Source organism: Elephas maximus, chromosome 2, assembly GCF_024166365.1.
Source record: "Elephas maximus indicus isolate mEleMax1 chromosome 2, mEleMax1 primary haplotype, whole genome shotgun sequence".
NCBI classification, from domain to species: Eukaryota; Metazoa; Chordata; class Mammalia; order Proboscidea; family Elephantidae; genus Elephas; species Elephas maximus.
Window position 1 is genome coordinate 227925934 of NC_064820.1, and position 26741 is coordinate 227952674.

The window sequence follows — 26741 nt, forward strand, 5'->3', positions numbered from 1 at the left end:
AGGAGCTTCTCAGCACAGGGACCCTGGCTCCAAAGGATGCGCTCTGCTTCTGACTCTTCTTGCTTGGTGGTAATGAGGCCCCTCGCCCCTCTGCTCACTTCTCTCTTTGACATCTCAAAAGAGATTGACTCAAGATACAACCTAACCCTGTAGATTGAGTCCTGCCTTGTTAACATAACTGCCTTTAATCCTGCCTCATTAACATCATAGAGGTAGGATTTATAACACATAGGAAAATCATATCAGATGACAAAATGGTGGACGACCACACAATATTGGGAATCATGGCCTAACCAAGTTGACACACATTTTTGGGGGACACAATTCAGTCCATAACATCATCTAACATCTATGTGCAGTTTCCCAATTGTCTACCAAATGACTTTTGTATCTTCTTTTTGGAACCAGTATCCAATCAAAATTTATATATTGCTTTCTCCCCTCTTTTACTCATGCATTCATTTATTCATGATATTAACTGTTTTAAGAGCTCAGGACAGTTGTTGTATTAGCCTTCTAGGGCTGCCTCAACAAAATACCACAAACTGGGTGGCTTATAAGAACAAAAGTTTCTTCTTTCACAGTTCTGGAGGCTACAAGTTCAAATTCGAAGTATTGGCAGTGTCATGCTTCCTCCCAGGTCTTTAGGGGAGAATCCTTCCTTGCCTCTCCCAGCTTCTGGAAGCCCCAGAGGTTCTTCAGTTCTCAGCTCCAGCGAAACTCCAAGGTCACATGGCTGTTTTCCCTCTGTATCTCTCCGTGTTTCTTCTCCTCTTTTCTAGGACACCAGCCATAGTTGGGATCTCCGGGTGGTGGAAACAGTTAAGCACTGGGCTACTAACCAAAAGGTTGGTGATTTGAACCCACTCAGGGGTGCCTTGGAAGAAAGGCCTGGTGAACTGTTTCTGAAAGGTGACAGCCAGGACCTTATGCAGCGCTGTTCTGCTCTGAAACACATAGGGTTACCAAGAGCTTGGTTTGGGTTTGATTTAGCCATACAGGCTTAGGACCTACCCTATTCCAGTACGGCTTCATGATAACTGACATCTTCAAAGACTCTGTTTCCAAACCAAGTCATGTTCACAGGTACAGAGGTTAGGACTTCAGCATATTGTGTGTGGTGGGGGTGGGGGGAGTTCAATCCATAAGCGTGGTCTTGCAGAATGTCCTACAGTCCGCAGCTGTGATTGTTTCCCAGGCATGATTTAACCCTTCATCTAGTTCCTGAAAATCTGGGTGTAGACCTAAATGCTCACTTGGATTTAACTTAAATGTTTGTGGCTAGAATGTCTCACAGGCGATGCTGTAAAGCTGTTATTACAGCACACCTAAAGCACCTAAGGTCAGGATGTCCACCGCTGGTGATGCTCAGGGTGACTCCTGGTTCAGCAGCTGACCACTGGATCTCTCCATTGTCAAGGGCACTTCCCCCTTTTCAGTTAGCAGGGGATTTGGGGGCAGGGTGATGCTCACACAAATATCCTGTTCTCCAACAACCATTCTCCTCGTTTATGAATTTACTGATCTTTTCCAGATGAAAGACTTCATTGATGGTGGCAAAATGGTCTTTCTCTAATTCTATCATTCCTTCGTGGTTCAGTGGTAGAATTCTTGCCTTCCATGTAGGAGACTGTCATGGATTGAAATGTATCCCCCAAAATATGTGTCAACTTGGCTGGGCCATGATTCCCAGTATTGTGGGATTGTTCACCATTTTGTCATTTGATGTGATTTTCCTAAATGTTGCAAATCCTGCCTCTATGATGTTAATGAAGCTGGATTAGAGGCAGTTATATCAATGAGGCAGGACTCAATCTACAAGATTAGATTTTATCTAAAGCCAATCTCTTTTGAGATATAAAGGAGAGAAGCCGGCTGAGAGACAAAGAGACCTCATGCCACCAAGAAAGAAGCACTGGGAGCATAGCACGTCCTTTACACCCTGGGGTCCCTGTGCTGACAAGCTCCTCGTCTGGGGAAGATTGATGAGAAGGACCTTCCCCCAGAGCTGACAGTGATAGAAAGGCTTCCCCTGGAGCTGGCACCCTGAATATGGATTTCTAGCTTCCTAGAGTGTGAGAGAATAAGTTTCTCTTCGTTAAAGTCATCCACTTGTGGTATTTCTGTTATAGCAGCACTAGATGACTAAGACAGAGACCCAGACCTCAGGCACAGCCGCTACCCATCTGTCAGTGGAGGCTTGCATGTTGCTATGATGCCGAACAGACTTTAGAGCAGCTTCCAGACTTAAGACACACTAGGAAGAAAGACCTGCAGATCTACATCTGAAAACCAGCCAGTGAAAACCCTATGGATCACAACAGTCTGATCTGCAACTGATTACGGGGATGGCACAGGACTGGGCAATGTTTAGCTCCTTTGTGCATGCGGTCGCCCTGACTTGGGGGCAGCTCACAACTATCAAGGACATGTACTAGCTGGTATCCTTTGGTAAAGCAGGAACTTTCCCTCATCAGCTGGGAATGAACCACGATTCCTATTAAAAGGCAGGGCAAATGATTATTTCCCTGTAATTAGACGTTTTTAGAGTAAGCATCTGTGCTAAGAGCCACCTTCCACAGAGCCTAGAGGAGCGGTTGAATTAACCCACCCTTTCGTGTGTTCGGGACAGGATTACCTGGCTGGGCTCCGCGCGGCGCTGCAGTTACGGGGCCGGCCACAGTGCGGCGCTGGCGTTCGACCAGAGCTGCGTCGCGGACTTGTGACGTCACGCCGCACGCCAGTGCAAAGCCGGAGCCAACCGCGCGGCGCTCGGGTGCCGTGGGGTCTTGGTCGTGGTCGCCATGGTTTCACGCGTGCAACTCCCTCCCGAGATCCAGCTTGCGCAGCGTCTGGCGGGCAACGAGAAAGTGACCCGGGACCGGGCGGTGAAGAAGCTCCGGAAATACATCGTGGCCAGGACTCAGCGGGCCGCAGGTCACCACGGGGGTGGCAGGGATGGCGGTGCAGCGGTCGCTGCCGTGGCGCGGGCCGGCGGCGGCCGGGGTGGGCGATCCTTCGAGCCTCGTGGGGCCTCAAGTGGGCGGGCCGACGGGCCTGCCTTCCCACCCCGCCCGATTCCTGCCACCCACCCCGGCGAACGCTCGGCCCTGCCCGCGCTCTTCTCGTGGTGAGGCAGCCATCTGGCCTGCCTGGGATCCCCCAGCCAGCTCCTCTGTCCCTCCAGCTAATAGGATTCCCGGCTCAGACCCCTCTTACTCTGGGAAGCCATCCCGGCTCAGACCCCCCTTACCCTGGGAAGCCATCCCGGCTCAGACCCCCCTTACCCTGGGAAGCCATCCCGGCTCAGACCCCCCTTACTCTGGGAAGCCATCCCGGCTCAGACCCCCCTTACTCTGGGAAGCCATCCCCTCCTTCAGCAGACCAGACACTTCGCTGTCAACTGTTTGGGCACCCTGTGTTTTTCCCTCATAGCAGCATTTGTCGCTGTGGGTTTCTATCAGGGCTTCCAACCTGTTCTTCACGGTTAGAACCTCTGCTGAGAATTTGCATTTCTAACAAGTTCCCTGCTGAGAATTTTTATTTCCACCCCCAGATATACTGGATCAGAGTCTACATTTTAACTAGATCCCCGGGTGATTCTTATGTACAACTTTCTGGGAACCAGAACGAACCTGTTCAAAGCGCTCTTTTCTATTTCTTTAATTATTGGGTTGCTGACTGATTTTCACCCGTGCTCCATGAGGGCAGAGAATGTGGTTCCTATTCTCTGTACCAGTGGTTCTCAAAGTGTGGTCTCAGACAAGCAGCTTCAGCATCACCTGGACCTGACCCATTGCTGCGGAGTCGATTCCCACTCATAGTACGCTGTAAGACAGAGTAGACCTGCCCTGTAGGGTTTCCTAGCCTTTCATCTTTACGGAAGCAGTAGACTGCCGCATCTTTCTCCCATAGAGCAGCTAGTGGGTTTCAACTGCTGACCTTTTGGTTAGCAGCTGAGCGCTTAACCACTGCGCCAGGCTGTGTTATAGGGGCCCTAAATGTTTGTCGGGGGCAGTGGTGGTTCAGTTGTAGAATTCTCACCGTCTGTGCAGGAGACGCAGATTCTCTTCCCAGTCAGTGCCCCTCATGTGGCTGGGCCAACGGGCCTTCCTTCCCACCCCACCTAACTCCTACCACCCGCCCCGACGAACGCTCGGGCCTGCACGCGCTCTTCTGGTGGTGCGGCAGCCATTTGGCATGCCTGTCAACTGTTTGGGCACCCTGTAGCCATTGAATGAATGAACTGGCATTTCTCTGGGAGAATCCCTACAGCCACAGGCTCAGCAGTTCTGAGTTAGGATTGCCTGAGCAGGGAGGGCAGGCTCTGTACTCTGGTCTAATTCTCGTGGCCACATTTCTCTGGTTTTATTCCTGGAACTGAAAGGTTGGGCACGCTTAGTCTGAGTGTCACTATTTGTGATACAGGTGGTTTCACGCATGAGGAGCTGCTGAAGGTGTGGAAAGGACTATTCTACTGCATGTGGATGCAGGACAAGCCGCTCCTGCAGGTGAGTGTGTGGGAGGTAGGAGAAGATGTCCCAGTGCAGGACTGTCAGTGAGGGGACAGATGGACGTGGGGTTGACCCCTGCTTTAATGTGGCCAAAGGTGCTGGGTGAAGTCTTATAGCTTCAGTGCTTTGTGCTTTATGGCTGGAGGGGCCTAGGGCCTTTGGTTAGAGTGGATCTGACACTTGCTTGGGACTTTGACATCCTTGCTGAATTGAGCACCGCAGCAGCTGGAGGTAGGTGGTGCAGGTCAGGGAGTGGTGAAAACACGGGCTGTTTGTGTTTGTCAGGGTCACAGTCAATACTGGAAGCCAAAAGGCTGGAAGGCTTGTCCTCTAAGACAAGGATTTCTCTTGCTGTACTTTTTGAATCAGTGTTTCTCAAAGCATGAATTGTTACCTGTACTCCAAAGTCACCTGGGTGACAACGGTATTGATTTAAAATGCAGATTCCTTGGCCTTAGACATTCTCAGGGGGAGGCTCTAGAATCTTCCATTTTAGCATGTACTTGAGGTGAGGCTTGGCGCAGGGACACGAACAGTCAGGCCATGAGTGGTTGGTGGTGCTTTGGGGGCCCCCCTCCTGGTGATCAGGGCTGAGCTGCCAGGCTCCTTGTTGCTCCTCCTCACCGCCCGTGACGGCGAGCCTCTGCTTAGGGCACAGCATCAGTCATGAAGGCAGGGACCGCCGTGGCCTGTGGGGGAATTCTGTTCACCTTTGCTGGAGGAGGAAGTCTCTCGTAGCAAGGGGTGAAACTTGCAAAACTCAGGCTCCCTGGGCTGAGACACCCAGTGGGGAGTCTGGTCTCCGTGATGAGTGGGTGTGCGGTGAGCATGTTTGTCCCTGTCATTGTAAGAGCTCGTTTCTCCAGGGACTGAGGGATTTCTGTTGTCTCCCACCAGGAGGAACTAGGAAGGACCATTTCCCAGCTTCTCCATGCCTTTCAGACTACAGAGGCACGTGAGTATGCTCTGCCACATTTATACCCATTCATAAAGGTGGGGCCGCTGGAAATCAAAACTCCCAGATGCAGGTTTGCTGTTCTGACATCTAGTGGTCTTAGCTGAGAGCAAAGAGAAAGGTGAGGGTTAGAGCCAGCCCCCTGCAGTGCTTGGTGAGTGTGAGACACACGTATTAACTCATTGACTCCAGCGAGATTCAGCTCTCTAATCAGACATCCAACAAGTGTTAAAGGGCTGCTGTCTTAAGTTTTTAAAATAAAATGAAAAGTCAGTGTAATGTTGCTGAGCTTGTTGACTGAATTTTAGAAACCTGATAGTTGTGAAGTTCCTGCAGTTCATTTTTCTATTTGTTTTTCTAACTCTTCTGTTTTTCATCCGAATAAGATCAGCAGTTTCCAACCTTGCCTGCCTGTTGGAATCACTTGGGGAGCCTTTAAAAATACTGGGGTCCAGAGCTTGGTCCAGTCACATCAATCCCTGGGCCCGGGCATCAGCATTTTAACCCTCTCTCTGTTCTTCCAGGGGGCAGCCAGGCCGAGCAGCACCACCATCCCAGGCATTGTGGACATTGCCTGGTGGTGCCCTGATTGTGTGGGCGGGTTTCAGTCCAGTTAGTAGGCAGAGTAGTCAGCGTTAGGGTGAGTGCCCAGGTAGGTAGAATAACTGCTCAGTTTGCAGGAGTCGCTGGGAACTGTGCTTGGGTAGTTAGCAGTTGGAGCTGTACGCCAGAATTTTTACCCACTAAGAACTTGCAGGGTGTTTTCGGTGTTCAGCAAGATACCAGGTACAAAGTGTTCGCTCAGCAACACGTGAATGATTTGGAAAGCACGGGTCCGTGCATTACTGAACCACCTGAAAGAACCTTTGCTGTTGCAGAAGCCCTGTGATGGGGGGTAGAAATGCCCTCATTGTTGTTCGGAGGGTTTTGTGCTTGCCTGGGCTTGTGAATCTAGTGGGCAGGCACCCTGAATGTCCTGTGTTTACTTATGCGGCTCCGGCAGCACCCCCCCTCCCCGGGTGGTCTGCCCCCACTGCGGGGAGGCAGCAGTGCCAGGGGAGAAGGTGTGAGCAGCCCCTCGGTGTTGGGGCCTTGGGAGCAGAGCACCTCCTGCTTGCCACTGTCCTCACGTAGCTCTTGCTCCCTAGACAGTGAGGCAGGAGTGAGTGTGTGTTGCGCTTTGCTCCCTGAGGCCCCAAGTAGCCCCATTTCTTAGCCACAGGTGTAGCACCACTTCTCAGCACAGCACACTCTAGGACCGAGAAACCCAGGGCCTGCCCACAGTGTCCCTGGCCAGGTTTCTCGTGCTCTCAGCTCTGCATCCTGCAGCTGTTGTCTTCTGGTGTTCACTAGGCCTCTCTTCTCAGCGCAGCACCCTCTGGGACTGAGAACCCAGGGGCTGCCCACGATGTCCCTGGCCAGGCTTCTCTTGCTCTCAGCTCTGCGTCCTGTAGCGGCTGTCTCTTGGCGTTCACCAGGCCTCTCTTCTTCTAGAGCACCTGTTCCTCCAGACATTCTGGCAAACCATGAACCGCGAATGGACGGGGATCGACAGGCTGCGCCTGGACAAGTACTACATGGTAAGTCGCTGCCTGCAGCTCCTCCTCTGGCTGCCTCTGGTCTAAGTATCCTGCATCCTGTTGTTGCCCAGCAGAGCAGGGCGGGGAGGGCCCTGGGGTCTTTCTAGCAGTGGTCTGGCCCCTGAGCCCCCCACCGCCAACTTCCCACAGATGAAGGCTCCAGGGCAGCAAGGTGGCGCTGCAACGGAGTGACCCTGTAGAGATTGGGGAAGGGACAGGAGCTTGCTGGGGACACACTTGCCTGGGATCCTGTAATACTTGCCCCATCTCTGAGGGTTACCGATGGGCAGAGGATTCCGGCTTAGGTCTGAGATCTTTAAGCACCTACACAAACCTCCATTCAGAGAAGAGTTAACAATCCAGTAATTCCCCGCTGTTGAAGCTGTGCAAGCCCCTGAATGCTTAGCAGCTCAGCAAGGACATGTTACCACTGCCAGTCACCATAGCCTGCTGGTTGGTTTCTCCACGGACTGTTAAGATCATTTTGTTTCTTCCAAGGAGGGGTGGTTATAATTATGTTAAATCCTATATCATTCCTATGGATTTGGGTTAGTAATTTGCCTTGTGAGGTACAGGGAGAAAAATCAGGTTTTATAGGCACAATAGTTTGCTGCTTGGCCACCTCCGCCTCCTTCCCGTTAAACTGCCATCTCGTTGTTAGGGTGGTTTACTATGCCTGGGGACAGCTCTGGAGGCGAGGGCACACTGCTCTTGTCCCAGAGCAGGCGATCTAAGGGGACACCTGATCTGCCTGTCTGGCTCGGTGAGCAGCTCAGACCTAGGCCAGGATTACATGGACCCCTGATTGGAAAGCTCAACAAGGAAGAGTGAAGGGACTCCAGGTACATGAGGTGGAGGAGGGTTGGCAGCCAGGCATCTGTGCTTTTTTTTTTTTAAATAATTTTTATTGTGCTTTAAGTGAAAGTTTACAAATCAAGTCAGTCTCTCACATAAAAACTTATATACACCTTACTACATACTCCCAATTACTCTCCTCCCAATGAGACAGCCCGCTCCCTCCTTCCGGTCTCTCTTTTTGTAACCATTTTGCTAGCTTCTAACCCCTTCTACCCTCTCATCTCCCCTCCAGGGAGGAGATGCCAACATAGTCTCAAGTGTCCACCTGATGCAAGTAGCTCACTCCTCGTCTCTCTCGAACCCATTGTCCAGTACAATCCATGTCTGAAGAGTTGGCTTTGGGAATGGTTCCTGTCCTGGGCCAACAGAAGGTTTGGGGACCATGACTGCTGGGGTCTTTCTAGTCTCAGTCAGACCATTAAGTCTGGTCTTTTTATGAGAATTTGGGGTCTGCATCCCACTGCTCTCCTGCTCCCTCAGGGGTTCTCTGTTGTGTTCCCTGTCAGGGCAGTCATCAGTTGTGGCCAGGCACCATCTAATTCTTCTGGTCTCAGGCTGATGTAGTCTCTGGTTTATGTGGCCCTTTCTGTCCCTTGGGATCTTAATTACCTTGTGTCCTTGGTGTTCTTCATTCTCCTTTGATCCAGGTGGGTTGAGACTCATTGATGCATCTTAGATGGCCACTTGCTAGCGTTTAAGACCCAACACGCCACTCTTCAAAGTGGGATGCAGAATGTTTTCTTAATAGATTTTTTTTTTGCCAACTGACTTAGATGTCCCCTGAAACCATGGTCCCCAAACCCCTCCCTCTGCTTCGCTGACCTTTGAAGCATTCAGTTTATTCAAGAAACTTCTTTGCTTTTGGGTTAGCCCAGTTGTGCTGACCTCCCCTGTATTGAGTGTTGTCCTTCCCTTTACCTAAAGTAGTTCTTATCTACTATCTAATTAATTAGTAAATACCCCTCTCCCATCCTCCTTCTCTCCCCCCTTTCGTAACCACAAAAGAGTGTGTTCTTCTCAGTTTAAACTATTTCTCAAGATCTTATAATAGTGGTCTTATATTTGTCCTTTTGCAACTGACAAATTTCACTCAGCATAATGCCTTCCAGATTCCTCCATGTGATGAAATGTTTCACAGATTCCTCACTGTTCTTTATTGGTGTAGTATTTCGTTGTGTGAATATACCATAATTTATTTATCCATCCTTTGATGGGCACCTTGGTTGCTTCTATCTTTTGCTATTGTAAACAGTGCTGCAATAAACATGGGTGTGCATATATCTGTTCATGTAAAGGCTCTTATTTCTCTAGTATCCTAGAGAAATTCCAAGGAGTGGGATTGCTGGATCGTACGGTAGTTCTATTTCTAGCTTTTTAAGGAAGCGCCAAGTTGATTTCCAAAGTGGTTGCACCATTTTACATTCCCGCCAGCAGTGTAGAAGTGTTCCAGTCTCTCCACAGCCTCTCCAACATTTATTATTTTGTGTTTTTTGGATTAATGCCGGCCATGTTGGAGTGAGATGGAATCTCATTGTAGTTTTAATTTGCATTTCTCTAATGGCCAATGATCGAGAGCGTTTCTTCATGTATCCTTTAGCTGCCTGAATGTCTTTAGTGAAGTGCCTGTTCATATCCTTTGCCCATTTTTTAATTGGGTTGTTTGTCTTTTTGTAGTTGAGTTTTAGCAGAATCGTAGATTTTTGAGATTGGGTGCTGGTCGGAGATGTCGTAGCTGAAAATTTTTTCCCAATCTGTAGGTGGTCTTTTTACTCTTTTGGTGAAGTCTTTAGATGAACATAGGTGTTTGATTTTTAGGAGCTCCCAGTTATCTGGTTTCTCTTAGGCATTTTTAGTAATGTTTTGTATCCTGTTTATGCCTTGTATTAGGGCTCCTAACGTTGTCCCTATTTTTTCTTCCATGATCTTTATTGTTTTAGACTTTACATTTAGGTCTTTGATCCATTTGGAGTTAGTTTTTGTGCATGGTGTGAGGTATGGGTCCTGTTTCATTTTTTTGCAGATGGATATCCAGTTATGCCAGCACCATTTGTGAAAAAGACTATCTTTTCCCCAATTAACTGACACTGGACCTTTGTCAACTATCAGCTGCTCATATATGGATGGATTTATATCTGGACTCTCAATTCTGTTCCATTGGTCTATGTGCCTGTTGTTGTACCAGTACCAGGCTGTTTTGACTATTGTGGCTGTATAATAGGTTCTAAGATCAGGTAGAGTGAGGCCTCCCACTTTCTTCTTCTTTTTCAGTAATGCTTTGCTTATCCAGGGCTTCTATCTCTTCCATATGAAGTTGGTGATTTGTTTCTCCATTACATTAAAAAATGTAGTTGGAATTTGGATCGGAAGTGCATTGTAGAATAGACATTTTTACAATGTTAAGTCTTCCTATCCATGAGCAAGGTATGTTTTTCCACTTATGTAGGTCCCTTTTGGTTTCTTGCAGTAGTACCTTGTAGTTTTCTTTGTATAGGTCTTTTACATCTTTGGTAAGATTTATTCCTAAGTATTTTATCTTCTTGGGGGCTACTGTAAATGGCCTTGATTTGGTGATTTCCTCTTCGATGTTCTTTTTGTTGGTGTAGAGGAATCCAACTGATTTTTGTGTGTTTATCTTATAACCTGGTACTCTGCTGAACTCTTCTGTTAGTTTCAGTAGTTTTCTTGAGGATTCCTTAGGGTTTTCAGTGTATAACATCATGTCATCTGAAAATAGAGACAATTTTACTTCTTTTTTGTCAGCCTGGATGCCCTTTATTTCTTTATCTAGCCTAATTGCTCTGGCTAGGACCTCCAGCACAGTGTTGAATAAGAGTGGTGATAAAGGGCATCCTTGTCTGGTTCCCGATCTCAGTGGGAAATGCTTTCAGGCTCTCTCCATTTAGGGTGATGTTGGCTGTTGGCTTTGTATAAATGCCCTTTATTATGTTGAGGAATTTTCCATCTACTCCTATTTTGCTGAGAGTTTTTATCATGAATGGGTGTTGGACTTTGTCAAATGCCTTTTCTGCATCAATTGATAACATCATGTGGTTTTTGTCTTTTGTTTTATTTGTGTGGTGAATTACATTAATTGTTTTTCTGATATTGAGCCAACCTTGCATACCTGGTATAAATCCCACTTGGTCATGGTGGATTATTGTTTTTGATATGTTGTAGAATTCTATTGGCTAGAATTTTATTGAGAATTTTTGAATCTATGTTCATGAGGGGTATAGGCCTGTAATTTTCTTGTTTTGTGGTATCTTTACCTGGCTGTGGTATCAGGGATATGGTGGCTTCATAGAATGAGTTTGGGAGTATTCCATCCTTTTCTATGCTCTGAAATACCTTTAGTAGTAACGGTGTGAACTCTTCTCTGAAAGTTTGGTAGAACTCTGCGGTGAAGCTGTCCGGACAAGGGCTTTTTTTTTTTTTTTTTTTTAATTTTTTTTTTTTTTTTTTTATAATAACTTTTATTAAGCTTCAAGTGAACGTTTACAAATCCAATCAGTCTGTCACATATAAGTTTACATACATCTCACTCCCTACTCCCACTTACTCTCCCCGTCTTGAGTCAGCCCTTTCACAAGGGCTTTTTTTTGTTGGGAGTTTTTTGATTACCTTTTCAATTTCTTCTTTTCTTATGGGTCTATTTAGTTGTTCTACTTCTGTTTGTGTTAGTTTAGGTAGGTGTAGTGTGTTTCTAGGAATTCATCCATTTCTTCTAGGTTTTCAAATTTGTCAGAGTACAATTTTTTGTAATAATCTGTATGATTCTTTTAATTTCAGTTGGATCTGTTGTGATGTGGCCCATCTCATTTCTTATTCGGGTTATTTGTTTCCTTTCCTGCATTTCTTTAGTCAGTCTGGCCAATGGTTTATCAATTTTGTTAATTTTTTCAAAGAACCAGCTTTTGACTTTGTTAATTCTTTCAATTGTTATTCTGTTCTCTTAATTCATTTAATTCTCTAATTTTTAGTATTTGTTTTCTTCTGGTGCCTGATGGATTCTTTTGTTGCTCTCTTTCTATTTGTTCAAGTTGTAGGGACAGTTCTCTGATTTTGGCTCTTTCTTCTTTATGTATTGTGTGCATTTATCGACATAAATTGACCTCTGAGTACTACTTTCACTGTGTCCCAAAGGTTTTGATAGGAAGTGTTTTCAGTCTCGTTGCATTCTATGAATTTCTGTATTCCCGCCTTAATGTCTTCTATAACCCAGTCTTTTTTGAGCAGAGTATTGTTCAGTTTTTAAGTATTTGATTTCTTTTCCCTGGCGTCTGTGCTTTTACAGAATTCAGATTTATACAATGAAAGAGTCCACAGGCAAAGTCAGCACTCTCTTTACCTGAGGTGTAACTGCCGATCCTTTTTATGCAACGAATTCTATTGATTTTAAGTTCACTTGTCCCCCTTGTGTGACCACATCTTGTGGATCCTCTCAGGGCCACAAGTGTCCCCAGGAGCAGTGTCCGGGCAGGCCAAGCAGGCCCTGTGACCAAAGGCTCTTGGAAACAGTGTGTCCTGTGCTGCTTTTATCCTGACTTGGATTCCTTTGCAGAATGTTTTACTATCTAAAGGCAGGAAAACCACCTGGAAAATACTTTGAACCATTTTAAAGGGGATGTGGAATTGTGGGGCTGTTGTGACTTTCTTGCAGGAGCTTGGTTTGAGTTCTGAGGGTTGGGGGAGAGCCTTTACTGCACAGGGGCCAGAGAGACGGTAAACTGGGCTCTCCCTGTTGGGGAGGAGGCCTCAAGAAGCCACCGTGATGATCGGATCTGGCTGTGCCAAGGGCTCTGCCTTTCACGAGGTGGCCCATGCTCCCTCCCTGTCCTCACTTTTGAGGAGGGGCTGTGTAGTCCGAGCTGGGCTTTGCGATGCTGCGATTCATCCACTGTGGGTTTGACTTCCCACTGCTTCTGGAAAGCTGGGCACCTCAGCCCAGGGGGAGTGGTGCATTTTCCAGGCCCAGGCTTGGCACTGTGTCTGACAGCATCAGTCCAGTCAGCGCTCTGGGGGCCTGCTGTGTGTTCAGGGCTCCCCTCGTACATAAAGGGGCGCAGGGTGAGGCCTGGATTGGGCTACTGCTAACGAGAGTCTCCTTTTGTGCCGTAGCTCATGCGGATGATCCTGAATGAGTCCTTGAAGGCCCTGCAGATGCGTGGCTGGGAGGAAAGGTCAGTGCACACGTGGCAAAGGGACGAGGCTGGTTTTCATGGTGTGGCCACATACCCTCTCTGCCATTTACCTGGGAGATGGGAGTCAGGGTTTCTCTTCTAACTATTTGTTGTGAGGAGATGGTAGCCTTACACTAAAGGAGGACCATGATGGTGCTTAAAATGAAGGCGTTTTTAAATTATAGGTCATTCATGTGTTCATGGAAAGATGCCATTCGTTCAACCTTGATAAATTCTTACTGTGAACTGGAATTTGAGTCCTTTGCTTAAGAAGGATGAAAAGCTAGGTGGCTTTTTTTTTTTTTTTTTTAATAAAAACCTGGTGCGTTCAGCAATTAATGGTAATTACTCCAGGCATAGAAACATTGACATCGTCCCACATCTCCCTTTTGACATCAGCATTGTGGTGGGTGCTCAGTCCACTAGGCTGGGAGCCAGCCTTCGGTTTCTGTCTCAATGCAGGCTTCGCAGATGCTGAGCAGTAGGGAGGCATCAGGTCCTGCAGGTGTGGCAGGCTCTGCCCACTGCCTGGACTTAGCAGCTCCTGGTCCCCGCCCCCAGTAGAGACCCAAGGACAGAGCTGGGGGTGGGTAGGGTCAGTCCTTTGCTTGGACTTAGCAGCTCCTGTTCCCAGCCCCCACTGGAGACCCAAGGACAGAGCTGGGGGTGGGTGGGGGCAGTCCTCTGCCTGGACTTAGCTCCTGGTCCCAGCCCCCACTGGAGACCCAAGGACAGAGCTGGAGGTGGGTAGAGGCAGTCCTCTGCCTGGACTTAGCAGCTCCTGGTCCCAGCCCCTGCTGGAGACCCAGGGACAGAGCTGGGGGCAGGTAGGGGGTCCTCTAGCTAGACCTGCCTCTCTGGATGGCCCACGGCATTTGCATCTAACAGATCAGGCAGTGGACTTCCAAACCTGCTGAAGGCAGTCTGAGTTCCACCCCACAAAGTGGATGTCTGAGTATTTAACATTTAAAAAATTTTAAAGTTAACCTTAAAATGTAGTTTAATTTTTTTTAATAATTTTTTCTTTGTTGTTGAGACGATACTTAACAGAACGTACACCAATTCAACAGGTTCTACGTGTACAATTCAGTGACAGTGATTACATCCTTTGAGCTGTGCAACCATTCTCACCCTCCTTTTCTGAGTTATTCCTCCCCCATTAACATAAACTCACGGCCCCTAAGTTTCCTGTCTAATCTTTCGAGTTGCTTTGGCAATTTGATCTCGCATCAATAATTCTGAAAAGGACATAGTGCTCACAGCAGACATTCTTTACTAGTTTACTTAGGCTAAGCTATCGTTTGGTTTTAAGAAGACTTCAGGGGATATTTTTGGTTTAAGGCTTAAAGATTATCTCAGGGCAGTTGTTTTGGGGGTTCATGCGGCCTCCATGGCTCCAGAAAGTCTGGAGTCTGTGAAATGTAGTTTAGTTTTTAAATTTTTACTTAGTTTTTTTCTAACTGTGAGAGTGATAAAAAACTCGGAAAACATTTATAAAAATGAGAAAGTAATTTGACCAGTAGAGATAACCACTTTTAACAGAATGTTGTCTCACGTACCAGCACTACTGCATCTGTGTCCTTCCCGTGTGTGTACAGAAAGGGCGTCGTATTAAATGTGATGTCTTGGAGTCTGCCCTTTTATCTTTCCGGTGACACCTCAGAAACAGCCCCGCTCTGTCCTGATATATGATGGTTTCTTTTGGCGGAGGGAGAGGTCTTGGCTTAGAAAGAACGTATTTTGCATTGATTAGAAATTAAATGAAAAAGTATACATTAAAGGGTCTTCTCGCCCTGAGTATGTGAATACTAGAACTAGTACCCAGATGTCAAAATAGCTACCAGACTAGAGAGTAAAGTTTACGGCCCAAGCTTTTGTAGACATTTTTTAATCTTCTGAGTAGCAAAGTTAATACATTTCTTTCCTCTGGCTCACCTTTTTTCTCCCCCTCACAAAAAAGAATTAGCAGAAGTTGGGACTGTAGCTACCTGAATTTTAGTGCTTCACGTTATGGTTCTATGCACTGAGTAATTATGGCCGATTTTACATTTCACTCTGAAGACAAAAATGCCTCAAGTGGCTGCTAGTGATTGTCATCCTTAAATTCCCAGGGATGACTGAGGCCAGGTGGCTCTCGCTCAGCACTGGGCTCGGTATGGAGGCTTAGCCAGTGGGGATCCAGCGACTTAAATGGAATTAAGTGTTAAAGCGACTGTTTTTAGCTTTTTGTTTTGTTTTGGTGAATTGTTGCCGAAGTAATCACATCCTCGTTGGTAACAGTGATTCAGTGCAAAGATCATCTGGGGGAAACGGGTGCACCCTCTCTCCGCTGCCCTGGGGTGACCAGTGCTGACAGTGGGACCCACCCTTAGAGCTTTCCCTCCCTTCTCATGCGGGTGCGCACACACACGCACGAGGGGTTTGTTGTGTATGTTGTTTTTTTCAAGTGGCAATCAGGTTGACGCTAGCTCTTGGGGCAGGCCCCCAGCATCTAGGTGTCTTCCCCTGGCTCTTGCACCTGCTCTGTTTTCCTGCTAGCACCACGTTTCCTTCACGGCACAGACGATCCCCACACCGTGCTGTGCCCCACATCCTCTAGGGAACTTCTTAAAGAAAACACATGTGTAAGTTCAGGATGTAGGGGTCCGTATTATCGCCAACACCCCAGGCTTTCAGAGCCATCTGGGCCGTTCCGCGCTGGCCTTTAGCCCTCTTGTCGGATCGCCATTTGCCGTTTCTCTCCTCAGTCAGTGTGAGCAGCTGCTGAAACTGCTGATGACCGAGATCCTGCACCCAGAGAGCCAGGCCCCCCATGGGGTGAAGAGCCACTTCACTGAGATATTCCTGGAGGAGCTGGGCAAAGTGGGCGCAAAGGAGGTGAGGGGGCTGGGGCTGGGGCCTAGCCAGGTGGTGGCCAGGTGGCAACTGGCTTGTTGTCACCTGGTGTTAACTCAGGGAGGCAGGGCTTGGGCTGGGCTCAGGTAGTAGGTTCATCAGCTGATGTGAACTCAGGGAACCTGGAGGCTCATCACCTGGTGTTAATTTACGGTGGGGCGAGGGCCAGGCTCATCACCTGGTGTTAATTTACGGTGGGCCTGGGTCAGACCCATTACCTGGTGTTAATTTACGGTGGGGCTAGGGCCAGGCTCATCACCTGGTGTTAATTTACGGTGGGCCTGGGTCAGACCCATCACCTGGTGTTAATTTACAGTGGGCCTGGGTCAGACCCATTACCTGGTGTTAATTTACGGTGGGGCTGGGGTCAGGCACATCACCTGGTGTTAATTTACGGTGGGCCTGGGTCAGACCCATCACCTGGTGTTAATTTACGGTGGGCCTGGGTCAGACCCATCACCTGGTGTTCATTTACGGTGGGCCTGGGTCAGACCTATCACCTGGTGTTAATTTACGGTGGGCCTGGGTCAGACCCATCACCTGGTGTTAATTCACGGTGGGGCTGGGTCAGGCCCATCACCTGGTGTTAATTCACGGTGGGCCTGGGTCAGACCCATCGCCTGGTGTTAATTTATGGGGGGACTGGGGTCAGGCTCATCACCTGGCATTAATTTACGGTGGGCCTGGGTCAGACCCATCACCTGGTGTTCATTTACGGTGGGCCTGGGTCAGACCCATCACCTGGTGTTAATTCACGGTGGGCCTGGGTCAGACCCATCACCTGGTGTTAATTTACGGTGGGGCTGGGTCAGGCTCATCACCTGGGGTTCAGCAACAGGAACGGAGCTTGCCTTTCCTCTCCCTGCAGCTTACCGCAGACCAGAACCTCAAGTTCATCGACCCCTTCTGCAGAATTGCTGCCAGGACCCAGGAGTAGGTAGCCACCGGCTCTGTCAGCCTGACCCTTCTTTTTCACCAAGTTCTTCAGGGTGCCCACCTTCCAGAGCTCCTGTCGTCTTAGGGAGAAGATGAGCTGTGTTGGCTGTACCAGTGATGGAATTACCTAGAGAGGCTGCTGGGCCGTGGGGAGGGAGAAGGGGGACCAAATGAGCCTGATTCTTCGGTCTGAGACTCATTCTCACCTGCCTGCTTTTTCGCCCTTCCTGCCCCTTAGCCCCCGGGATTTACATAACATAGCTCGTGGGATCTTTGAGACCATCGTGGAACAGGCCCCGTTCGCCATCGAAGATCTGATGAATGAGCTGGGTGAGCAGGAAGAGGGAGAGGAGGAGGAGATGTCGGAAGAAGGGGACTTGTCGGAGGACGGCGACTTAGAGGAGACGGAGCAGGAGGGTGAACCAGAGATGCCAGCTACAAAACCAGCTGAGATGCGGCGGAAAGGTGGGGCTCCACGTGTCAGGGTGTGACCGTGTCTGGTCCCCTACCACCCACCCCAGTGCCTGTCTTGGCTGAGCCAGTGTCAGGCAGTTCACTGCAGTCACCTCTTATCTGGTCCCCCTGTCTGCAGGGATCCCCCACTCCTCAGCCCCTCTCTGTGGGGACCCACCCCTCCCTTCTCAGCCCCTCTCTGCAGGAACCCACCCCTCCCTGTCTCATCCCCTCTCTGCAGGGACCCACCCCTCCATCTCATCCCCTTTCTGCAGGGATCCCCCACTCCTCAGCCCCTCTCTCTGGGCACCCACCCCTCCCTTCTCAGCCCCTCTCTGCAGGAACCCACCCCTCCCTGTCTCATCCCCTCTCTGCAGGGACCCACCCCTCCGTCTCATCCCCTCTCTCCAAGGACCCACCCCTCCCTTCTCAGCCCTTCTCTGCAGGGACCCACCCCTCCCTTCTCAGCCCACTCTGCAGGGACTCACCCCTCCCTATCTCATCCCCTCTCTGCAGGGACCCACCCCTCCCTTCTCAGCCCCTCTCTGCGGGGACTCACCCCTCCCTTCTCAGCCCTTCTCTGCAGGGACCCACCCCTCCCTTCTCAGCCCACTCTGCAGGGACTCACCCCTCCCTATCTCATCCCCTCTCTGCAGGGACCCACCCCTCCCTTCTCAGCCCCTCTCTGCAGGGACCCACCCCTCCCCTTCACAGCCCCTCTCTGCAGGGACCCACCCCTGCCTTCTCAGCCCCTCTTTGCGGGGACCCACCCCTCCCTATCTCATCCCCTCTCTGCAGGGACCCACCCCTCCCTTCTCAGCCCCTCTCTGCTGGGACCCACCCCTCCCTTCTCAGCCCCTCTTTGCGGGGACCCACCCCTCCCTTCTCAGCCCCTCTCTGCTGGGACCCACCCTTCCCCTTCTCAGCCCCTCTCTGCAGAGACCCACCTCTTGCTGCACTGGTCTCCTCTTTCTCACTGGCTTGTTCATTGTGGCCCTTGTTCCTTGCTATCTTTTTCTGGGTGGATTCTTTTTTTTTTTTAATTTTTGTTGTGCCTAAGTGAAAGTTTACAAATCAAGTCAGTGTCTCATACAAAAATTTATATACACCTTGCTATATACTCCTAATTGCTCTCACCCTGAGACAGCGCACCCCTTCCCTCCACTCCCCGTTTTCGTGTCCATTTGGCCAGCTTCTGACCCCCTCTGCCCTCTCATCTCCCCTCCAGGCAGGAGATGCCAACATAGTCTTATGTGTTTACTTGATCCAAGAAGCTCATTCTTCACCAGTATCATTTTCTATCCCATAGTCCAGTCCAATCCCTGTCTGAAGAGTTGATTTTGGGAATGGTTCCTGTCCTGGGCCAACAGAAGGTCTGGGGGCCTTGACCACTGGGGTCCTTCTAGTCTCAGTCTGACCATTAAGTCTGGTCTTTTTAACGAGAATTTGGGATCTGTGTCCCACTGCTCTCCCGCTCCCTCAGGGGTTCTCTGTTGTGTTCCCTGTCAGGGCAGTCATCGGTTGTAGCCGGGCACCATCTAGTTCTTCTGTTCTCAGGCTGATGTAGTCTCTGGTTCATGTGGCCCTTTCTGTCTCGGGCTCATAATTACCTTGTGTCTTTGGTGTTCTTCATTCTCCTTTGCTCCAGGTGGGTTGAGACACATTGATGCATCTTCAATGGCTGCTTGCTAGCATCTAAGCCCTGGGTGGATTCTTGAGAGCCTTGTCCCCCCAGGCCTGATCCAGGCCCACCCCTTGGCTGCACGTGGCTGCCCCCCTCCCTCCTGGGTGTGCCACACTCACTTCTGACCCATCCTTTACTCTGGGGCCCGATTGGTCCCACCTCTCTGGGATCTCCCCTCATCCTCCTGGATCATGCCCTCATCCTCCTGGATCATGGCGTGCCAGAGGCTATTGGTACCGCCTTGGGATTTTTTTTTTTTTTTTTTTTTTTTGGGATGTGGTTCCTCCCCAGCTGTCCGTGCCACCTGGCACTCTGCCTGCACTCTGATGAGGCCGTGAGTCCTAGCTCACAGGTGCTTGTGTTGGCACCCCCACCCCTGGGTGCCAGCCTGGGCCCACACATGCTGGGTGTGGCTCTTGGAGTTCATGGGGTCTCTTTTGTTCCAGCCTCCATCCATAGGCCTGAACCTGAGGCAGGAGAGGAGCTGGCAGAGGACGACAGGGATGGTGCTGGTGCCATGCTGCAGGTGGGTGGGCTGAGGCCTGGGCCTCCGACCTCCTGCCCCTCTGGGGGCTGGGGCAGGGAGGCAGCCTCAGAGGACGGGGACAGCAGTGTCTGACTCAGAGATGCTGACCTGAACAACAGGCTTACTTTGGAGGGGACGGGTGTCCCAAGCCCCTGTAGTCTGCAGGAGCACACAGAGTCACTGAGAGCAGGGCTAGGTGCCGGGGCAGGAGCCTCAGCAGACAGACCTACTTCCCAGGCCAGCATCACCGCTCAACAGCCCTTTGCCTCAGGCACACCCACTCACATTGGCTCCTTACATCTCACCCTCCTCCTTTGGGCGTGGGACGAGGTGAGGAGGTGGGTCTCAGGGAGCGGGTCCACGGCTTTAGGCAAACAGGGACGTGGGTGGGTCCACCCGGCAGCTTGCAGTTCCCACTCTCTGTCCTCTGATGTTTGGTTCCTGCAGGCTGTCAGTATCTGTGTAACAGAAAATATACATTGGGTTTCTAAGACTTGATACCAAAAAGCTGTCCAGTAGCTTATTGATGGTTTTAAATAATTGATTTTTGTTTTTACTTGTTTGGATATGGCTCTGGGTAATCTAGGCTCACAGGTAAGGCTGCCTTTTTGGCCCTTGTTGTGTTTCTTTTGGGCAGTGCTGCCCAGATCGTGCCTGGTGCCTGGTCTCCAGTGGATAGATGGCCAGTACGTGCTGGGGGGATGAGATAATACTGGTTCGATGTGCTCTAGTGAGGTGGTGGCCCATCAGCATGGGGTCCAGGTGCTTTCTGGGTGGCCCAGTGTCACAGTGAAAGGTGGCTAACTAGGGGCCTGTGTGATCTTTCTCCTTTGCAACAGTTTGACTATGAGGCGGTTGCTAACAGACTCTTCAAAATGGCCAGTCAGCAGAATACCCCTTCCCAGAACAGAAAGCGTCTCTACAAAGTGGTCCGGAAGTAAGTATTTTCCAGAAGGCGTTGGCACTGCCCTCCCAGCCCTTTAATCGCCTCCGTGTGGTTTGCTGGCAGTGCCTTTGTGTTGCCCGAAGCGAAGGCGAACAGGGCTCCTCTCAGCAGTGCCCCACCTTGGAGCTCAGACAAGCCGCTGGGAGTGGCCCCTGGAGTCCCATCACTGCCTTCGGGGGTGCGGCTCCCATCCCCTGCAGACTTCCTGGCTCTGCTGGCTCTGCTGACTGACGCCTTCTCTTTTCTTCCAGGCTGCAGGACCTTGCTGCAGGTGAGGGCTGGGCTGTGCACGCAGGCCCTCCGGTAGGAGGAGTTTTGTTCTCAGGGAGTGGAGGGTCCTGTGTGTTAGCTCTCCAGCACAGATATTCTTCTGTCTGTGACGAGGCCCGGTGGTGCTGACCAAGGGTTCTGTGCCCCTGTGGTGCTAACTATAGCTCAGCAGCTCTCAGACAAGCTGAGGCTGGCGCCATGGGCAGGGTGGGCCCTGGCAGCCTTCAAGAGGGCAACCCTGACACAGTGAGACTCTGCAGGCCCTGTAGGTTCTTTTTAAGAGGAGTGTGTGAGTGGGAGCTGGTGTCCCTGGGTGGTGGGGCTCGTCGGACTCTGGATTCTTCTCAAGGACAGCTTCCCAGGAGGTTTATGGTCGAAGACCTAAGCATTTCTCCTGAGACTTTATTACAGCATTTTTCAAACATACGGCAAAGTTGAAGAGAATTTTGCAGGGAATGCCCATATGCCCCCCACCTAGATCCACTGTTAGTGTCTTACTGTCCTTGTTTATTGCATGTCTGTCCATCAATCCCTAGTCCGTCTGCTTATTCTGATGCAGTTCAGTCAGTTGCAGACATCAGCGTGCATTTTGTGGCCCGAGGCCCAGCGTGTCCAGGGAAAGCTTATGTGCACGGGCTCATGTGCAGGCTCACTGAGTTTTGAGCAGCGTGTGCACACCCGTAACCCCAGCCCGCTGGCACTGAGAACGTGTCTGTCGTCCACTGCGCACGGGCCCCTTCCCGGCCAAGGTCTATGAGGTGTGCTGAGTGCCCCGGAACGGACTTTGCCAAGGTCACAGGGCTCCTGCAGGTAGTGCCTTCTGAGCTGGCTGATGCCAGGTGTGGGGCGTCAGAATCGTTCTGGGTGCTAGAAGAGGGCTTCTTCTCCCAGGAAGTGTGGGGAGGGGGCTGGCCTGGTGCCGCTGGAAGCAGTGAGGCAGAGACATCAATGCCCTCCCTCAGGGCACCTTCGTGACCTGCCTCCATTCCCCAGGCATCTTCCCTGAGGATGACGTCCCCGAGAAAGTCTACGCCTACCGGCACGAAGGGAGGCTGGCAAGGAAGATGAAGAAGCGTTTGCTCAAATCCCAGTTGCAAGACAAGAAAGGGAGGACCCGAGGTATTGGTGACAGGCGTGAGGTGTGGGTTTCATGTGACCCTGTCTCCCCGAGGCCTTCCCCACCACCCTGGCTGTCCTGTATGCACTCTGTCCTCGTCCCCTAAGCTGGGGCCCTAGGCTGTGTCCTGCAGCTGCACAGCCTCGACGGGCCTCTCCACAGCTCCTGCTGTCTGCTGATTCTGTCCTGTCCAGTCTACTGTGCTTGTTGCCGGTCGGTAGCCTCTTCCTGGCCCTGTGGTCTCCTGATTTTAGCCCCGCCCACACGTTCCCTGTCCTCTTCACTACCCTTAGACCCTTTGGCTATCCTCATTGTCTCCTTGGCCATGTGAGTGGTTAAGAGTGGACCCCTCACTTGGCTTCAGTATGCTGTGTCAGCCAGGCCGGTGCCCATCGCAGACCCTGTGGGACACAGGCCGCTGCAGTGGGCCTAGGCTGTGCCCACAAGTAACAGGAGGGTGGTGGCGGCACCTGTGGTTGGTTTGGGTGCGGAGATGTCAGGCGGGCTCAGTCATGTGGGGCCTCCCTCTGAAGGTTCTGGATTCATCCCCTCTCCGGCTGGGACTGCCTCCCCCATGGAGGCTGTATGGCTTCACACCTGGCCAGCCCTTGTGCTTTTGGCCTGCTTGTGCACTGGTGCCATGGGAGCCCCCCCCAAGGCTGTCCGCATTCTCCGTGTGCAGCTGCTGGGTTAGAGTGCTCGCCTTGGCTTTTCGGGCCAGACCTCTGACTGGAGGCATCTTAACGTGTGCTGGAACTAGGCGCTCACACCTTGTGCCTTACTCTTCTCTCCACCTGGCCACCTGGTAGACTTTCTGAAGGCCTGTCTTCCCCAGTGCCTCTGCTGTGTGTGGAGCCATTATTGATTTTGTGCCTGCCTGATGGCTTGTGGGACTTGTTCTCCACCCTGGGACTGCAGTGGCAATTTTGCTGGTGGTCGTGGCTTTGGCGAGTCTCCATGTTTCCTGAAGCTGTGCCCGCCCTAGGGTGGCGAGTGCGTTTTCTGTCCTCCGAGTGTCCCACGCTGACACCTTCACTTGCAGAACTGAAGTGAAGCGCGCCCACGTGCTCACAACCACATGCCCTCCTGTTTCAACAGGGAAGGGTGGAACAGAGGAGCTGAGTCCAGTGTTGAGCTCCAGAGCTGAGAGGAGGAAGAGGAAGGTCAGGAGGCCTGGCCCTGACGTGCATCCTGAGGGGGCTGCACCCCGAGAGCAGAGCAGGGGCCGTGGCAGGCGAGGGGCTCGCGGCAGCAGGCACCGGAAGTCTGGTGTCAGAGCCAAGGTGGCTGTCGGGGCTGAGTTCCAGGAACCAAAGAAGAAAAAGAAACGGATCCAGGACAGACAGGAGGTGGCGTAGCCGAGCAGACTGAGTACCAGATGGCGCCTTAACTTACCATGGGGAGAGGAAGGGTCAGGACAGAGAAGGGATTGCACGCTCATGGACGGCCCGTGTCCTGGAAAACCATTTCTTCCCTGATACAGCAGGGCCGCGGCTGTGATGGCCTCAGCTCAGGAGCTCCAGCTCCCCAGACGTGACAGTCCCTGCCAGCCATCAGTCCCACGGGAGGGAATCGATTGCGTGCCTGTGGGGTATCCATGAAATAAAATGACGTGTAGTTCTAACAGAAGTATTGTTTCTGGTGTGCTTATGTAGAAAGATATCTGGTAGGGTGAAATGACAGATGAAGGTTTCTGAACAGTGTTTATATGAATTTCTGTGGGGAAAAGGATGTGCTTGTATGTGTTGGAAAGAAATCTGGGTAAAGAGACTCCACAGTGTTAACGGGTTGTCTGGCAGGGGCATGCTTATTTTCTGCTTTGTGAACTTGGATTCATATTTTTATAGTGAATTTACTTTTGAAATAAAAAACAATTATTTCCCTCCGAGTTTTTGGATGAAACTCACCTGTTGCTTGTAGTTAGTCGGCCTCCTTGGCCCCGCCCTTTCTCTTCCCCCTTGTCCCTATTGGGCAGTGTCTTAGTTCTCTAATGCTGCTGTAACAGAAATACCACGAGTGGATGGCTTTAATAAAGAGAAGTTTATTCTCTCACAGTCTAGGAGGCTAGAAGTCTGAATTCAGGGTGCCAGCTCCAGGGGAGGGCTTTCTCTCTCGGCTCTGGGAGAAGGTCCTTGTCATTAATCTTCGCCTGGCCGAGGAGCTTCTCAGCGCAGGGACCTTGGGTCCAAAGGACGTGCTGTTCTCCTGGCTCTTGTTTCTTTGTGGTATGAGGTCCCTTGTCTCTCTGCTCGCTTCTCTCATATCTCAAAAAAGATTGTCTTAAGACAGAACCTAATCTTGTAGATTGAGTCCTGCCTCATTAATTAGCATCGTAGAGGTAGGATTTACAACACAGGAGAATCACAGCAGTTGACAAAATGGTGGCTAAGCACATAAAACTGGGAATCACGGCCTAGCCAAGTTGACAGATATTTTGGGGGGACACAATCAATGACAGGCCACTCCTTGGAGTACGACTGCAGCCCTGCTGCTGGTCTCCCCAAGGGCCACGGCCCCAGGGTCCCACATGGAAGGTGGCCTGTCCCTATTATTGTGATTGAGCTGTGGAGGCCCCGCCCCTGGGTGGAGTGTCAGGCTGGGATGGGGAATGAGAAGAGCCCCTCGCCTGAGAGTTTGAGTTAAAAGGAAGATAGAAAACGGGCGGAGGTACCCCTGCTGTGGGCCTGGGGAATTCTTGATCATCCGTGCCTCCTCCACGGTGTGGGTGGTGGCAGAGACATCCCCCCAGGTGGAGGCCCCTTCAGCCCGTCTCAGTGGAGCAGCTCCTGCTCAGGGACAGGGTTAGGGGCCAACGAGAAGGAAGAGCAGACCCAGGGCCATCCGCTGTTCTGAGTTTATACTTAAAGTGATTTACTAACCAAACCAAGCTCACACAAACTGCCGGTGTCAACTCGATAACAGAGACGCGGTGATGGGGTGCTGCTCACAAGCCTTCCGTGTTCTTCACACCCCGACCTGCTGACCCCAGCTGACCTGTGAGGCAGGGAGCTGCCGTGAGCACCATGCTGTGATGCTGGTGTACAAACAGCTGACTAGGAGACATCTCAGAACACAGATGGTGCGTGCACAGCAGCGGCCTGTTCTTCAAGAGTGTGTCTGTCAAGGTCTCAGTAATGAGCAAGTAGCGCTTCAACGGTCAGGAAAAAGGAGGCTCCTTGCTAACCACTCGGTTGGGCTTGTGTTTACAGGATTCCCACCTGCTACATTTATTTGGGACAGAAATCCTTCCCAGAGTTTACAGTTGTTGCCTTTGAGAGAAGTGTCCATTTGTATGTGGAAAAGCTTTTGTTCAGGTGAAGCAGATGGCGTGGGGTGTTCGTTTCCATCTAGAGCCTGGTTCACATGCAGGGATTTATTCCTTCTGGGTACAGTGGTTAAGTGTTTGGCTGGTAACCGAAAGGTCTGGTAACTGAAAGGTCAGCAGTTCGAACCCTCCAGCTGCTCTGTGGGAGAAAGATGTGGCAGTGTGCTTTTGTAAAGATTCTAGCCTTAGAAACCCTATGGGGCAGGTCTGCTCTGTTCTGTAGGGTTGCTATGAGTCGGAATAGACACGACGGCATTGGGTTTGGTTTTTGGGGCTCTTATAAGCTCCAACGAAACCCCACTTCAGGGTGACCTCCAGCCCCAGCTCAGAGTCATCTCTGCAGGTGACAGCCAGGGCTGTTGATGCCAACAGCTCTCCCAGCTCACCTTGGAGAAGCAACACACCACCTGATGAAGCCGTGTGGAGCAGCATGTCCGGGGATTCAGGATATGAGCCACTTTGGTAATTGTGAGCTTCTTAGTAATTGTGAGCTTCTTAGTAGCCAGGTTTAAAAAAGCAAACCAGATTAATGTATTTTACTTAACCCTATGTGTCTTAGTCCTCTAGTGCCGCCGTAACAGAAATACCACAAGTGGATGGTTTTAACAAAGAGAAATTTACTTCTTCACGGTAAAGTAGGCTAAAAGTCAAAATTAGGGTGTCAGCTCCAGGGGAACGTTTTCTCTCTCTGCCGGTCTTCTCGTCAGTCTTCCCCTGGTTGAGGAGCTTCTCAGGTGCAGGGACCCCGTGTCCAAAGGACTCACTCTGCTCCCAGTGCTGCTTTCTTGGTGGTATGAGGTTCCCTGTCTCTCTGCTCACTTCTGTCTGTTACATCTGAAGAGATTGCCTCAAGACACAATTCAATCTTGTAGATTTGAGCCCTGCCTCACTAACACAACTGCCACCCATCCTCCCTCGTTAACATCATGGAGGCAGGATTTACAACATACAGGAAAATCACAGGATACGGAGAACCATGGCCCAGACCAACCGATACACACATTTTTGGGGGGACTTAATTCAATCCATGACACCATGTATCCCAAATACTTCCATATATAATAATAGAAAAAGTAAGGGATATTTTAGTATGTTCACACTGTCCTTGAAACCCAGTGTGTATTTTCACTTATACCACATCTCAGCTCAGGTGCTAGATTTTCATCAGAAATACTTGATCCCCCAAAAAAAAAAAAAAATGCTCAATCTATATTTAGAATTTATTAAATTTGTGGTTGAAAAAATAGAATCACATACCCAAGTTGTTCCACACCTAAGTGGAAGTATTCCAATAACTAAAAAGTATCCATTTTTAAATTTAAATTAATTAGAATTAAAAATTCAGTTCCTCATTTGTACTTGATCGATCCATTTCGGGTGCTCAGCAGCCTTGTGAGGCTGTTGTGGGCGGGAAGCCCCTACTGGAACATGCTCCTACATGAGCAGATGGGGGGGGGTGCCACCACTGAAGGGTCCCCAGGCCTTAGTGGGCCTAATTAGAA

General features: G+C 50.4%; 1 protein-coding gene across 1 annotated transcript; it reads left to right on the forward strand.

The window, feature by feature from the left end:
* Positions 1-2737: 2737 nt before the first annotated feature.
* On the forward strand, positions 2738-26435 carry RRP1 (ribosomal RNA processing 1). Its single transcript, XM_049874979.1, has 13 exons — positions 2738-2937; positions 4429-4511; positions 5412-5469; positions 6964-7049; positions 13026-13087; positions 15835-15964; positions 16851-16915; positions 17157-17383; positions 19502-19581; positions 20421-20518; positions 20779-20798; positions 21791-21916; positions 23013-26435. Exons 1-13 carry the CDS (start codon positions 2805-2807, stop codon positions 23270-23272), a joined length of 1428 nt encoding a protein of 475 aa, XP_049730936.1. The 5' UTR covers positions 2738-2804; the 3' UTR covers positions 23273-26435.
* Positions 26436-26741: the final 306 nt, after the last annotated feature.

Coding starts and splice junctions, on each gene's coding strand:
- RRP1 (XM_049874979.1), top strand. CDS start 2,805: ATGGTTTCACGCGTGCAACTCCCTCCCGAGATCCAGCTTGCGCAGCGT. Junction 13,088..15,834: donor ATGCGTGGCTGGGAGGAAAG/GTCAGTGCACAC, acceptor TTCTCTCCTCAG/TCAGTGTGAGCAGCTGCTGA. Junction 20,799..21,790: donor GCTGCAGGACCTTGCTGCAG/GTGAGGGCTGGG, acceptor TCCATTCCCCAG/GCATCTTCCCTGAGGATGAC.